This window comes from Miniopterus schreibersii (genome assembly GCF_964146895.1).
Source record: "Miniopterus schreibersii genome assembly, chromosome: 18".
In the NCBI taxonomy this organism is placed as follows: Eukaryota; Metazoa; Chordata; class Mammalia; order Chiroptera; family Miniopteridae; genus Miniopterus; species Miniopterus schreibersii.
This window is the reverse complement of record NC_138121.1, coordinates 2,327,719-2,342,143: the sequence shown is the minus strand read 5'-3', so window position 1 is coordinate 2,342,143 and position 14,425 is coordinate 2,327,719. Positions and strand designations below refer to the sequence as shown.

Sequence of the window (14,425 nt, the reverse complement as noted above, 5' to 3'; positions counted from 1 at the left end):
GGAACCAGGATCTCCTGGATCCCAGCCACGCAGGCCGGGCTGTTTGATTTTTAACAGCAGCCAGATGCACCCCTCATTTTGACATTCCTTGCCCTAAATCCTGGGTTATACCCTCATCACCACCCTTACAGTATTCCTTGTAATGGGATGGATTCAGGTTGTGCCCTTAACACTGATTCCACACTTCTACTGGCTTCACTTTAGTGGCATTTCCCCGAGTCCCCACCCCCAGTGACTACTGAGCTCCTCGCAGACGAGCCCTCCTAGTTGGCCAGCCTCACACTACCAGTTTCTAGAAATCTCTTCTCAAAATATGCCTCTGACTAACTGCTTTCCGGCTAGAGCTATAGGTGGGTGTCCTTTCAGCACCTGTATTACTTTGTCCCTTCCAGGTGCGCCTGTTCGCTTGGAAACGTGCGTGCGTGCGTGCGTGCGTGCGTGCGTGCGTGCGTGCGTGCGTGTGTGTGTGTGTGTGTGTGTGTGTGTGTGTGTGTGTGTAATGTGGAGAATATGCCCTGCGGCCATAGTACTTCTCTGCCCAGTGTTCTGAAAGCAACTTAGGTCCCAACGTGTTTGCACCGCGAAGCCCTGAAAATTTATCCATTTTCCGCAAGGGTGGACGTGCCAGAAAAGGAGCCATCTTCAGCAGCTCCTCAACTTCCCGCCATCCCTGGCTATAGGCCGCGAGCCCCGCTCTGCCTTCTGTACGGCACTTATATGTCCCAACATGGCGGCCCCCACGGCGCTACCGCCCGATGGGCGCGGACATATTGGCGCCAAATACCGGAAATCGTCGTCCGGAGTTTCTTCAGCCGTCTGTCCTCCTCGGCCACCCTAGAGGGAGCAGTACCCGTGCAGAAGTTTAAGCTGTTCGCGGAAATACCACGTTTGCGCTCTCCTGGTGGGTGTGGGGGCAGCTCAGGTGAGTGTGTGGTTTTGGCCCCGGAAGTTTTTTCGTCACAGGAGAAGTTTTGTTTCTCACAGGGCGACGTGTGGACGGGGTGGTGTGTGGAGCACGGAACTGTCCCCGGGGCGGCGGGGGAGGCAGGAGCGCCGGGGCGGAGGTGGCCTCGGGACTTGAGGTGCTCGGGGAGCAGACGGGTCTGCTTGTGGTCGGGGCGCCCCAGGGAGAGGGGGCGGTCTGTGCACAGCCTCGGAGTCTGTAGAGATACGAGGAAGTCCGGGTCTGTCGGTCACGCGTGGTGGTTCCGGGGCCCATCGCCAGTGACTGAATTATGATGAAATGAGCTGAGAGACGTTGTGTAGCTCTAACCACCTGTATAGGTGAAAATCTTAGTTTCTGGGAGAGGATTTTCTCTTTTAAATACGCAGTTCCTGGAATAGGAAGGGGAGCAGTTTGCCACCCTGAAATAGGCTGCTTTGGGATATCAGCTTTTGTAGGCTGGTTGATTCGAAGGAGCTGCAGCCCTGGGAGCAGCTCAGAAAACCTAATAGAAGTCACCCCTTGTGAAGGACATTTACATTTGTAAGGGCAATTTGTCATCTATAAGGGTGGCTCTCTCACTAAACCAAACCGGCCTGAACTGTCGGTGGAGGAAGCAGGACTTAGATCTGCATAACAGCCTTAAGCTTGTTTACTGTGCAACTGTCGGTGGAGGAAGCAGGACTTAGATCTGCATAACAGCCTTAAGCTTGTTTACTGTGCTTTATATATATATATATATATATAGACACACACACACACACACACACACACACACACCCCCCACACCCCCCCCCCCTTATTGATTTCAAGGAGAGGGAGAGAGAGAGAGAAACATCAATGATGAGTCATTGATCGGCTGCCTCCTGCACGCCCAGGAGTGGGAATCGAGCCCCCAACCCCGGTATGTGCCTTGATCAGGAATTGAACCGAAATCTCCTGGATCCTAGATGGATGCTCAGTTGCTGAGCCTCGAGGGGCCCGGCTACTGTGCTTTTCTTGGTAACCTCCCATGACTCTCCACCCCCAATATCTTTTGACTCCAGGTGAAGGTGGTTTTTCAGGTGATGGCATTTGCCGGTGGGCCAGTACTCAGGAGGTATGCATGTTATTAACCCTTCTGATTGTTTCTCTCCTGTTAATCTTTGTTGCATGAATTTAATTATTAGACCAGCCAAAGAACCTAGAAGAGAAGAAGGAAAAATTATTCTCCCCTACAGTGTCATCTCCCTCATCTTCTTTCGCGGCGTGTCACTTTCACTCCAGAGAATACAGGAAGAGCACCGCCACGTTTAGAACCTAAGGCTTTATTGGCCCCGAAGAATAAATGCTTCCCGGCCCGGCCTGTGTGGCTCCATGGTTAGAGCATGGGCCTGAGCACTGGAGAGTGGCAGGTTTGATTCCTGGTCAAGGGCAGGTACCTGGTTGACAGGTCCGGTTCCTGCCCCTGGTCCAGGCGCTGTGGGAGCAAACCAATCAGATGTGTCTGTCACATCGATGTTTCTCTCTCTCTTCTTCCACTCCCCTTCCAATCTCTCTAAATTCAATGGAAAAAATATCCTCACTCAGGTGAGGATAAAAAAATAAATACTTGCAAGGAGACCAAATAAAGGGAGACCAGTGATGCTGTGGGCCTTGCCATCAGGAGCCCTGGAGCATGGGGTCCCAGAGGAAACCTACTACTCACTGAATTTTTTCAACCCACAGGCTCTCACTCCTCAGGAGCAATAGAATCATGTGAAGTAGGAGAAGCTGCACAGTTGAGTATCAGCATTTCCAGGGACACACCAGACTGAAGAGAGATTTCATAACAGAAATTTAGAGCTGACCCAGAGCACACAAGACAGAGCCTCCATGTTGTCACCTCTTCTCAGGGAACAGAAGAAAATGCTCCAGGCTCAGGTGACTTTGGCTTTGCCTTCTCTGTCTTCATTAATGGATTTCTAGAGGCCTGTGGAAAACCTTTCTTAATCTGAACAGTGTGTGTGTGTGTGTGTATACACACACATATCTTTTGTCTCTCAAATATACAAATTTGGTGTTTTTAGGTTCACAAGAACATTTAACTTGTTCACAGCATAGAAAATCCTAATTGGATGATTGAATGCTCAATTACAAAATGCAAGGTGGTGCAAAAGTAGGTTTACAGTTGTGAGTATATGAAAAGAGTTGACTCTTGTATTGTTTATTAATTATTGTGCTATTTTCCATAGGAACAATGGTAAACCGAATTTCCCCCCACCCTGCATTTTACTAGACATTTGATTATTCAACTTTATATTAACCTAAAACCCTACTCGCTGTATAGGTACAACCTATAGAGTGAAAATGAGCAGAAAGACTAACATTTCTTCCATATCATCTAAAGGACATCACACCATTAAAAAGCATGGAGTTGTTACTGGGACCCCTGACATTTCATGATGTGGCTGTGGACTTCACCTGGGAGGAGTGGCAGCTCCTGGATCCCGATCAGAAGGATCTGTACAGGGACGTGATGTTGGAGAACTACAGCCACCTGGTGTCAGTGGGTGAGGACAGCTCCCCTGTGTCACTCAGATTGTCCCCAGCCAGTGGCCTTTCCATTCTCAGCTTCTGAAAGCTCTGGCCTGTCTGTGGTTTTCTGAAGTGGTAGAGGAATCTTAGTTCCCTCTCTGGTCCTAGACAGGTATATTCTCTCTTTTCCTGAGAGAAAACCCTTTACTTTGTAAGTGTGAAAATTGTTTGTCTTCAGATATAACATCATGTGGTCATCACAGACCCCAAGTCCTATTCAGTGTGTCTAAGTCTCCCATCATTCCCCGTGAACAGGTTATGAAGCCAGCAAACCAGACACACTCTCCAGATTGGATCACAGAGAAGCACCATGGACCACAGCGGGTGAAATCCACTGTCGGAACGGTTCAGGTGAGAGGCAGCTGTAAAAATGACAGTCTAGTCGTTTAGAGAAGAGGCTCAGAGGTGAAGGGGTCTGAGGATAGGTGAGTGAGCAGCGCCTCCATGCATGTCTCTCCCAGTAAGAGAACTCTTTCTCTTTGTAGGAGTGGAGAGAAAAATAGATCCCTTTATCTCTTCTGGGGTCTGATTCCTCTTTATTGTATCTGTACCTTGATTTTTTTGGTTTGGTTCTGTTTTTTAGATTTTTTTTTTTTAATTCTCACCGAAGGATATTTTTTCCATTGCTTTTTCAGAGAGAAAGAGCGAGAGAGAGAAACATGGATATGAGAGAGACACATCAATTGATTGCCTCCCATACTCCCCACCTGGGGCTGGGGATGGAGCCTGCAACTGAGGTACGTGCCCTTGGCCAGAATTGAACCTGGGACCCTTCAGTCAGCGGGCTGATGTTCTAACCACTGAGCAAAACTGGCAAGGGCATAAACTTTTTTTTTTTTTTAATGCTCACTGGAGGATATTTTTTCCATTGCTTTTCAGAGAGAGTGGGGGGGGTGGGGGGGGGAGAGAGAGACATCGATTTTTTGCTTCCTGCACATTCCCCGACCAGGGCTGGGGATCGAGCCTGAAACAGAGGTAGGTGCCTTTGGCCAGAATCAAACCCGGTACGCTTCAGTCAGTGGCCTGATGCTCTAACCACTGAGCCAAACCAGTTAGGGCTAGATTTCTTAAATATTTCCTTTATTATTCTTATTCTTTCACCTCTTTTGCTGAGACTCCACCGTCCAAGGCGTCCCTCCAAAGAGAAAACTGTGCTGTCTTCTGACCACTGCTCCCTTCTGCCCTTGGTGATGTTGATTTCCTTCCTAACATCCACCCCATCTTGGATGCTTTACCCCCAAAGAAAACTGGTTCACTGCGCTTTTGCTTTATTTTTTCTTAGCTTTGCCTGTCCTTCACTTGAGATTCTTCAAAGGTTCCGGTTTCCATTTTCTCATCTGGTCCACCAACCCTTCAAAGTTTCTTCATGCTAATCCGCTAAGCTGCTTTTGTTCCCTGCACGAAACTCTCCTAGTACAGTCTCCCCAATGTGATCTATCACAGACTCTATTTTGTAGAATTTACTCATCTAGATGGCAACTCTCCTGAGCTTCCAGTCACTGCAAAGACCTAGAATTATTGTTCCTTCCAGAAGACCCCTGTAAACTTAGGTTCTCCTTCACCCCCTGTGCATCTGCCCTCCTGGCCATCCAGCCATCACCTCAGTTCCCTACCCACAGAGCTCTCTTCTTTAAAGGAGTCTGGTGTTCATGTTGTTTTTTAACTAGATTTATTTTTATTATATACATTCTCAGTTCCAGCCTAAACCAGACCATAGTTATACTCACATCATAGGATCATCAGCAAAAAAGACACCACACATCAAGGTGTATTTTTCATTACCTTTCTTCCAAATCAAGATGATGTAAGAATTCGTTTTCTTTCCTAGATATCTGGAAACTTGATGGCCATATGTGGGAGCATGTACAAGATGAAAGCATGGAGAATAGGCTAGAACAATGGCACAAAAATAACGTATTTGAAAATTGTGTTCATTGGAGTAAAATTCATTTTCCGTTACGGCAAAGTCATGATATGCTTGACTCACTTGAAGAAAGTATGAAATCAGATTTATCTTTACTTAGCCAGAGTAGAGACTATGAAGTCAAAAAGCCGGGTGAACTTCCTGGAGATGGGCAATCTTCCTTTCATGTTAAGAGTAAACAATTTCAGACTGAAACTAAATTCCTAGAAAGCCAAAAATTCATCAACACTAAGTCCCAACTCATTAAGCATCAAAAACCTCAAAAAATAAGGAAACGACATGTATGCAGTGAATGTGGGAAAGCCTTCATGAAGAAGTGTTTGCTTAGTGATCACCAGAATCTTCATACAGGAGAGAAGCCTCATCATTGTAGTCTGTGTGGGAAAGCCTTCTCCAGAAAGGTCACACTGAATGAACACCGGAGATCGCATACGGGAGAGAAACCTCATGAATGCACAGAGTGTGGCAAAGCCTTTCTTAAGAAGTCACGGCTCAATATACATTACAAAATACATACAGGGGAGAAACCCTTTGCATGCAGTGACTGTGGGAAACGCTTTATCCAGAAGGGCAATCTCATGGTACATTTACGGACTCATACAGGCGAGAAACCTTATATATGCAAAGAATGTGGAAAAGGCTTCAGCCAAAAGACATCTCTCACTACACATCAGAGATTTCACACAGGAAGGACACCCTTTGTGTGCAGTGAATGTGGAAAATCCTGTTCCCAGAAGACTGGTCTCATTAAACATGAAAGAATTCACACAGGAGAAAAACCTTTTGAATGCAGTGACTGTGGGAAAGCCTTTATTGGGAAGCCACAGCTCGTTGTACATCAGAGAATTCATACAGGGGAAAGACCATATGGTTGTAATGAATGTGGGAAAGCCTTCAGAGCAAAGTCAGTCCTCAATGAACATCAGAAAATTCACTCAGTCAAGGTGTTACATCCTCTTGCGGAGAATCCCAGCTCATCCCAGACCAGTGTGGTCCTGCAGGAGAAAAACTTTGCTAATACGGTGGCTATGCAGGTGCCTTCTCTGGTCCCTCAGGCAACATTAAACATCAGTGGGCTCTTAGCAAACAGGAATGTAGTCGTAATGGGTCAGCCTATGGCCAGATGTGTGCCCTCGGGAGGATTTGCCCAGGACAGAAACCTTATGAATGCAGTTAGTGTGGTCTCACCTTCAGTGATCAATTATGTCTTATTTTATGTCACAGGAAACCAATAGGAAAAAAGTCAAGAGATATTCTATGTGCAAATGTTTGATCAAAACCTGTGTAGCTCAGCTCTGACCAGGTAGTTCAGTTGGTTAGAGTATCATCCTAATACACCAGAGTTGTGGGTTGAATCCCCAGTCAGGGCACATAGAAGAAGCAACCAATAAATGCATAAACAAGTGGAAAAACGAACTGATATTTCTTCCTTCTCTCTCAAATCAATCAATAAATAAATTTTAAAAATTCCTAGCTCAGATTATTGTTGAAAATTATATACTGAGAGAAACTATAAATGCTGAGACAGAGAAGTCGTGATAGTCTCACCGTATTAAATATATGCACTGATAGAGAGGCATGACCTGATGTTAACCCAAACACATACACCAGTTGGTCTGTGGTGTCAAGTGAATGGTAGAAGTGGAGCCAATAAGTGAATTTTCTTAAAAATAATTTGTGCCACGGGTGGGGGCACTGAGGTGGGTTACTGGTTCAATTCCTGTCACAGCTATGCCCAGGTTGCGGGCTTGGTCCCCGGAAGGGGGCGTGCAGGAAGCACATTGATGTTGCCCTCTCACATCCTTTCTCTCTTCCTCTCAAAGTCAATTTAATAAATTGTATCTGGAATGTTACTATGAATAAAACAACAGAAAGGAGCTAATACTCCATTGATGGGATATGGGCATGTATATATCAGTTTAGTTTCCCTAGGCCAAGGTAAAGAGTTCATTGAAAACTGGTGTGTCTACCATAAACTCTTATAGTTTATATTATGCAGAGGGATTTATGAAAGAACAGGTTCAGATCGAGGCAGTTTGTTCTTTTATGTTGAGTGTTTGTCAAACACTCCCTCTCGTACCTGGGTCTTTCCCATGCGCCGCCCATGCAGCGTTGGCCACACAGAGCCCCATGCTTTCCCGGAGCGAGCATTGAGGTCCTTACGTTATCTTCAAACGAGCTAAACTGAGACCAGGACAGAAATTACTTCTAGATCCAGCCGGGATCGCCTGGGTCACAGGTCGAAGCTCAGTCACTGAGCCAGGCCCCCGGGCTCAGGGTATTTTATCACCGATGGGCAGTAGTTCTAAAGAACAGAACTGTCAACCCAAAACCCTTCACGTGGGATGAGAGAGGTTTATCAGCTGATTATAAGGAAAGCAGAAAAGGAAAATGATTCTTAGAATAGAACAGAAAAGGACTCAAAGCCACCAGTGTTGTGTCCCCAGTCTGACCGCCGCTTCTAACATCGGGCCTCCACCAACTTCGTCGTGTGTCCAAGGGCTCCTCAGGGCGTTAGCTCCCCGGCGCTTTCCGCCCCAGGAAGATGGCCGCGCCCGTCCTGCGGCCCAGTAGCGGTGCACCCGCGCTGCCATCTTCCCGTTTGGCCCAAAAGCCTAAGTAGAATACAGAACGCTCCACGTCGGCCTCTGCACACTCATTCAGGACAGCGTTCTTGATCCACAGAGAGACTGCGAGGGTCCAAATGGTGACTCCAATTTCTTCTTGCCGCCGCTGCTGGTGAGCCACGGGCGCCATCTTGACTGCGTGGGCCTGGCTCCGGGAGTGGGCGTGGCCACGTGCGTCACAAAGCCCCGCCCACCGCCGGGACCGGAACTGGAATTTCCAGAAGCGTCCCCAGCAACAGCCGGAGCCGGGCTGGCCTTGGCCGGGCGGGTTGGCTGAGTTGGCCGTGAGTGGGGCGTTTGGTAGCTGCTTGGGGCCTTGAGACGCTCAGCATCAGGTGGGGCGGCGTCTGCGGACTGGGGGGGCCTGTGAGGCGAGAGGAGGGCCGTTTGGGGGACTTTTGTTTCGCTCACGGGGGTGGGGGGCGGCCTCGAGTTCTTGGTTTAGTGACCTTCCCCTTGGCGGGCAATGTTAAGCCTATGGACACGTTAATGGCTCAGGGTTCGACTGCCAGGGTTTGGGGCCCAGTGTGTGATGCTGTGGGGCTCGGTGGTTGAGCACTGGGGCGGCGGGTGTGTCAGTGAACGCGGAGGCCTTGACAGACTCGCAGTTTACTGGGGGCCCAGATATCGGAAGCCGGGGGCTGTGGACGTTAATGAACGGGAGCCCCTGGTTCAGATTTAAGACAACTTGGAAATAGGTTTTTGTTTTCTGTTTCTTGGGGGGGCCCAGTGTATCTCCGTAGAGACAGACGCATGAGGCTGGAGCTTTGCAGACCCAGGGACCCTGGACAGCAGGGAGGTTGAGACTCAGATGTTGACTGACTACATGATACCTTCATCCAGCTTTTCCAAATCCAGTGCATTTCTTCCTCGAGGAATTCATTAAAACCTTTTTAGTCTTCTATGACCTCTTTTGTAACTATGTAAATACTCTAGTTATCTTTCTGACAAAGTAGTGAGGTATGACCTAGTGTGTGTCATAAAAGATGTCTTGTTCCCTGCCTCCAGGTTTCCTCCACAATTGTCTTGGATATTTCCTTTCATGCTCATTGTACACAAGTAATGATCTTTATTACCCTAAGCTCTGATCAGTGAACACTGGGTGTGTGCCCTTTTTCAATTTTTAAAAAAAGATTAAAAAAAGGTTTTTTAGACAGAGGGGAAGGGAGAGAGAGGGAGAAACATCGATGGGCTGCCTCCTGTACTTGCCCCGACCGGAGTTAAACGCACCCTGGGTATGTGCCCTGACTGGGAATTGAACCAGAGACCCTTCAGTCGGAGGGTTGATGCTCTAACCACTGAGCCAAACTGGCTAGGGCTAAACATATTTTTATAGCATAAAATGATTACAGATTTTCTTATGTCTGCAATAGTGTCTCATCAGGCAGGTGAACTAGTGAAAAGATCACTAGAGTCACCTTCAATGTGTACATTAATTTGAATAGGCTTGACTTATATTCATTTATAGATTTTTGCAACCCATTGTGATTCTCTGTTTATCCAGGTTTCCCACCCACCTATAGGATTTGTTGTGTCTCTTTTTCTGTATATCTCAGACATTTCTGGTTACACTTATTCCTAGGTATACTTCTAAGCAATTATAAGTGGTGCCTTTTTAAAAATTCCTGGCTTCTAAACTTTGTAATCTGATAGAGCAATTGCATTGCTCTTGGTATTACTGAAAGTGATTCCTTTACATTTTCTAGCTGAGCAGTCTTATCATTTTCAAATAACTTTGGCTGAAGAGAGAGTGGCATGAGCAAATCTTTCATTTTTATAGTGCTTTCCCCCTTAGCTGTGTGTCTTGAACAAGGCTTTCCAAGGGATGTTGTGAAATTAAGTGAACTAATGTATCTGAAATATAGTGCATATAAATTTCTCTCCATGCACTGATTTAGCTGTTTCTTATTAGTTTTGTTATTTAAATTTTTCTGTATCAATCAATGTATTTGTTTTCTGTTACTGGGTAACAAATTTCCATGCCCCCTACTGGGGGTGGAGCCAGCAACCCAGGCAAGTGCCCTGACAGGGAATTGAACCTTCAGCCTTTTGGTGTGTAGGACAATGCTCAGCCAATAGATTAGCACCTGCCAGGGCAAAACCGAGGGACTTCATTACTCACTGCACAGCAGGGAGGATGAACAACCTGATTGCAAGTTTCCCCTGCCCCCCCCCCCCGCCCCCAACCCCAGTTCCAGTCGACGGAGTGCAGAAAGGGCCAGGTGAATATTCACAGGCAGTAGGTTTGCATTGCTCATGAGAAAGCTTGTGTAAAGGAAAACTTTTTTTTTTTTTTAAGTGAATTGCTAACAAACCTGCTCCACATTTTGAAGATATTATTTTTATTTTTATGTACAGCAAATAAGCCTGTCTACTGTTCCAGAAGGTGACACTGTCCCTATCTTCTGAGGTTCTTTTTACACAAACATCTCAGGAAACAGTCTTAAACACCTCTGTCCATAAGGCATGCACATACATTAGAAACCCACGGAAAATTGTCTTCAAACAATATTCAACACACTTCTTGACCTTATCAGCTCCTGACACAATTTCCCCATGAATACACAATTTCTTCATACAGTAATCTGACAAAGGGCTGGGACCAAGTCCATTTGATTTACCTCAAGCAACATTCAATTAAGAATACTATCAACAGGACCCTATATATCAGGATGAGGCTAACCTGCTCTGTTCACCTCTTCTATGCACATTTAGTTTTTACATTCAGCCATTGAAGAAACCTCAGTACCCATTACGGACTATATTAGGAAGACATGGAGCTTCTCCTTAAGATTCTGTGTTGAGTTTTTGAGGCGGATGAGTGAATAAATAACCAAATATTGTGAAAAAACATAGAATATACTTATTTCTGGTAACATTAGGGGATTTTCTATTCTTTATCCACACAAAGCAGAATCTGAAGTCAGTGGAGTCATGGTTCATGAGCAGAAAGGGGCTGACAGCTGGAAAACACATCAAAAGTAGGGCAGAAATGTTCACCAACCACCAACTACAATTAGTTAAAAAAGAAGTTAAAATGTTAAAGATGGAAGAGAGGGTAAAAAAGGACACAAAGGTGCTTATCTGGACAAGGATGCTGTGTATGGCTCTGGACTCAGCAGAGAATCTGGGGGAGACATTATTCTTGTGAATGTGTTGGACCCTCTGCTTGTGCCGGTACAAGATGAGAACCGTGGAGCCAGTGGCCCAGAGCATGAGCACAGAAAGTGAAACTTCAGGGAATACTAATATTACTGTCATCAGCACCTCTGTGATTGTGTCTTGACCAGGAGCAGAACAGTATCCCAAATCCCATTTCTTTGTGATGTTTTTGCTACTCCATTGCCCAGCCACATATGTCAACATAATAAAATTTATCATCATGTAAATGATCCAGCAGATGGAAATGATGCATCCGATGTACTTGGGAGCTTTTACTTTAACATCCTTCCAACAGGAGTTCATGGGACTAATCATGATGGTCTGGAAGACACTCAAGAGGCAGATGATGCTAATTGACATGCCCCTGCCCACTCTCTGAACATAGAAAAGAGATTTGCACCCAAAATCATTGATGAAATGTTTTAACCCAAAAGCTGCCATTGTCTCGGGTACTCCTTTAGATAGGATGAGCAAGGAGTTGGCTACAGTCAGGTGCTTGAAAATTAAATTTGTGGCTCTCAACCTGGACTCGGTGTGGAAATGAAAGAGAGAATCATAAAGAAGAGAGAAATTTCCCAGGATTCCAATTATAGTCTGTGACAGCAAGATTATTCCTATTGCCAAATCCCTGGAGGCTGTTGTCATTCAGCACGTTTTCCTTTACAGGAGGACAACAGTCATTTCTGTGAACAAATAGACTCATTGGAAATTTTGGACATCAAGAGTAACTTTGGTTGTCTGCTTCTGTACAATAGCCACAGACCTTAAGTGGCAAGAGAGATAGAGTGAATTACCAGTATATTTCACTGAAAAGTCAGCGCTAAAGACGAAGTGTTGTGAGCCTGAGGGAAGCAATGACAAGTGACAGTGAATGGAAACAGTGCTTAATACGACATTTTCAGAAAACTGAAATTTTTTGCTCACACTTGAAATAGGACACAACCTCAGTCACTATCTGCACCCTAGAATAAATAAATTCTGAATGGGTTACTGATTTAAATATAAGAAAAAATATTTCTGTGGCCTTAGAATAAGAAAATATTTCATAATTCACCCAAACTACATTGACCATATAGATCAAGTGAAACATTATTTTGAAGTCATGACCTAAGTCTCCTAAAAGAAACCTTCTTTCACCCCCATATCTCTTTTACACATTCACACATGACTTGCTTCCAACGGAAAGAATTCAGAGACACAAAAGAATTAAAGGAACTGGACCAAGTATTTTGACAGTAAATTCAAAAAGAGGTTCTTCAATTCACAGTAGTTAATCCTAAAATGTTCAGGATTCTTAATAATCAGGAAAAGTCAAAACTCTTACCTGGTACTATCATGCAGAAATCAGAAAGGTAAAATAAAAATGACATTTAAAAAAAGAAAGAAAGGGAAAAAAAAAGACATTAAACATGAAGTTTTGGCAATGATGTCGATAAACCAGGAATCTCATGCAGTGCTGGTGGGTATTATAATTGGTACAAACACTTGGGGAACATTTTTGATAGAAACTACTTGAAGTGAACAGATATAAACCTGCATCCAAAAAGCTTATTTCTAAGTATATACCCAACATTAATTTGTACGTGTCACCAAAGACCAACATACAAAATTCACATACCTGCACTACTCATAACAGTTCCACACCAGAAACCACCCACGTGCTCATCAATAGCAGAAGGAGTCAGATATTCCTCAGTGGGATATTAAAGCAGAGAAAATAACAGCATATACTTGGCATTTACAATTGCTTTCTGGAACCCATAATCGAGTTTAGCTTGGGATTGATGTTAGAATGTCACTAAACCAGAGAACATAACACAGCGTTCATTTGGCCTTCACAACTGTTAGTGGAACCCTTGATTACAGAGTTTCCCCCCTTAAATGCTACGTCCCTAACTTGGAGAGGGAAAGCAGTCTCGCCCTACTCATTGGAGCACAGGTGTTTTCAGTAGCGACACAGTGATGTTCTCACTACATTCTAAACCCAGAATTAGATTGCACAAAAACACTCTTTATTCCAGAGATACAGTTATCTTTTTCTGCACCACGTGAGGTCATGCTGATAGATCTCGCCCTTTATCATCAGCATGAGGGCTCAGCAGCACAGCTCTAACTTCGGAGAATGCGACCTGGGGCTCAGGTACGCTACTGTGAACAGCAGGCTGATTTCATAATTGCAGCCTTTATGCGCCCAAATCGACAAAATCTGTGGTCACTGGTACTGACTGTTATGAATACTGGTCCCCAGGGAGGGTTTCAGGAAATCGTACTGGGAGCCGTCAGGTGTGGTGCAGGGGTAGGATGCTCGCTGCCTTTACAAGCGCAGCTCACCCCCGAGGAGTTCTCCCTCCCCCACCTGTTGGCCTCCGGCTCAGTCCCTGCCCCACAGCCCTCTCCAGGCCTGAAACTGCGTTCACCTCCTTCCTCCCTCCTCTGCCTGTCAGGCTGAAGCAGACACTCACCCGCCTGTGGCCTGTTGGGAGGATGCTGGGCTCAGTGAGGTCGCGGCAGCCGGTGCTCGTGTGGGAGGGAGGCGGCCAGACCGGGATATGGGCTGTGATTCTGTGACCTCACCTCCCGTCAGACCTGCAATTATCATTTCACCGGTCGGGGCAATGACAGTGCAGGCTGGGGCGCTGAGAACATTACTGAAGACCTTTTTCCCCAGTTGCTTATCAAAAATAATTACAAGTTCCTTGCTTGTATCTTCAAATAGGCTATTGACTTGATGGGGAGGGACGCTTACTTTTCCGTAATCCCTGATGGCAGGCAGGGTCTCGCATGAAACCAGCAGGAAGTGCTGAGGTGATTCAGGGGGACTGGGGGCCGAGTCACCTGCATTTCACTGGATTCCCTGCTTTGTTGAGGAATTCTACCAAAATGAAACTCATTCTTTTTAAAAATTTAATTTAATTTAAAAACCTGTGATTATTCATTACAGCTGATTTGATATTGTATTAGTTTCAGGTGTACAGCATAGTGGTCAGGCATTTATGCTACTTAGGAAGTGATTCATATGATAAGTTTAGTACCCACCTGACACCATGTGTATTCATTACAGTATTGACTAGATTCCCTCAGCTTTCCTTCCATCCCCAAATTTATTCTTAATCCTCAAAACCCTAAACTGCACAATTACTTAAACATTCAAGATATTTAGTATCAGACAAACTAAGGGAAAAGGATTTCTAATGAGTCCAGAGTAAAAGCAAA

At 45.4% G+C, this 14,425-nt stretch overlaps 2 protein-coding genes across 2 annotated transcripts; one reads left to right on the top strand and one right to left on the bottom strand.

Moving 5' to 3' along the window:
- Positions 1-792: 792 nt before the first annotated feature.
- On the top strand, positions 793-6,896 carry LOC308547631 (zinc finger protein 350-like). The gene is made up of 5 exons (XM_081118318.1): positions 793-922; positions 2,651-2,845; positions 3,312-3,474; positions 3,755-3,850; positions 5,328-6,896. Exons 2-5 carry the CDS (start codon positions 2,798-2,800, stop codon positions 6,656-6,658), a joined length of 1,638 nt encoding a protein of 545 aa, XP_080974444.1. The 5' UTR covers positions 793-922; positions 2,651-2,797; the 3' UTR covers positions 6,659-6,896.
- A 3,913-nt stretch (positions 6,897-10,809) lies between these two features.
- On the bottom strand, positions 10,810-11,857 carry LOC308547993 (vomeronasal type-1 receptor 4-like; the record flags this gene model as incomplete). Its single annotated transcript, XM_081119014.1, has 2 exons — positions 10,810-10,845; positions 10,958-11,857. The coding sequence occupies 2 exons, from the start codon at positions 11,855-11,857 to the stop codon at positions 10,810-10,812; spliced, it is 936 nt and encodes a 311-aa protein (XP_080975140.1).
- Positions 11,858-14,425: the final 2,568 nt, after the last annotated feature.

Coding starts and splice junctions, on each gene's coding strand:
- LOC308547631 (XM_081118318.1), top strand. CDS start 2,798: ATGTTGTCACCTCTTCTCAGGGAACAGAAGAAAATGCTCCAGGCTCAG. Junction 2,846..3,311: donor AGAAAATGCTCCAGGCTCAG/GTGACTTTGGCT, acceptor TATCATCTAAAG/GACATCACACCATTAAAAAG. Junction 3,851..5,327: donor CCACTGTCGGAACGGTTCAG/GTGAGAGGCAGC, acceptor TTTCTTTCCTAG/ATATCTGGAAACTTGATGGC.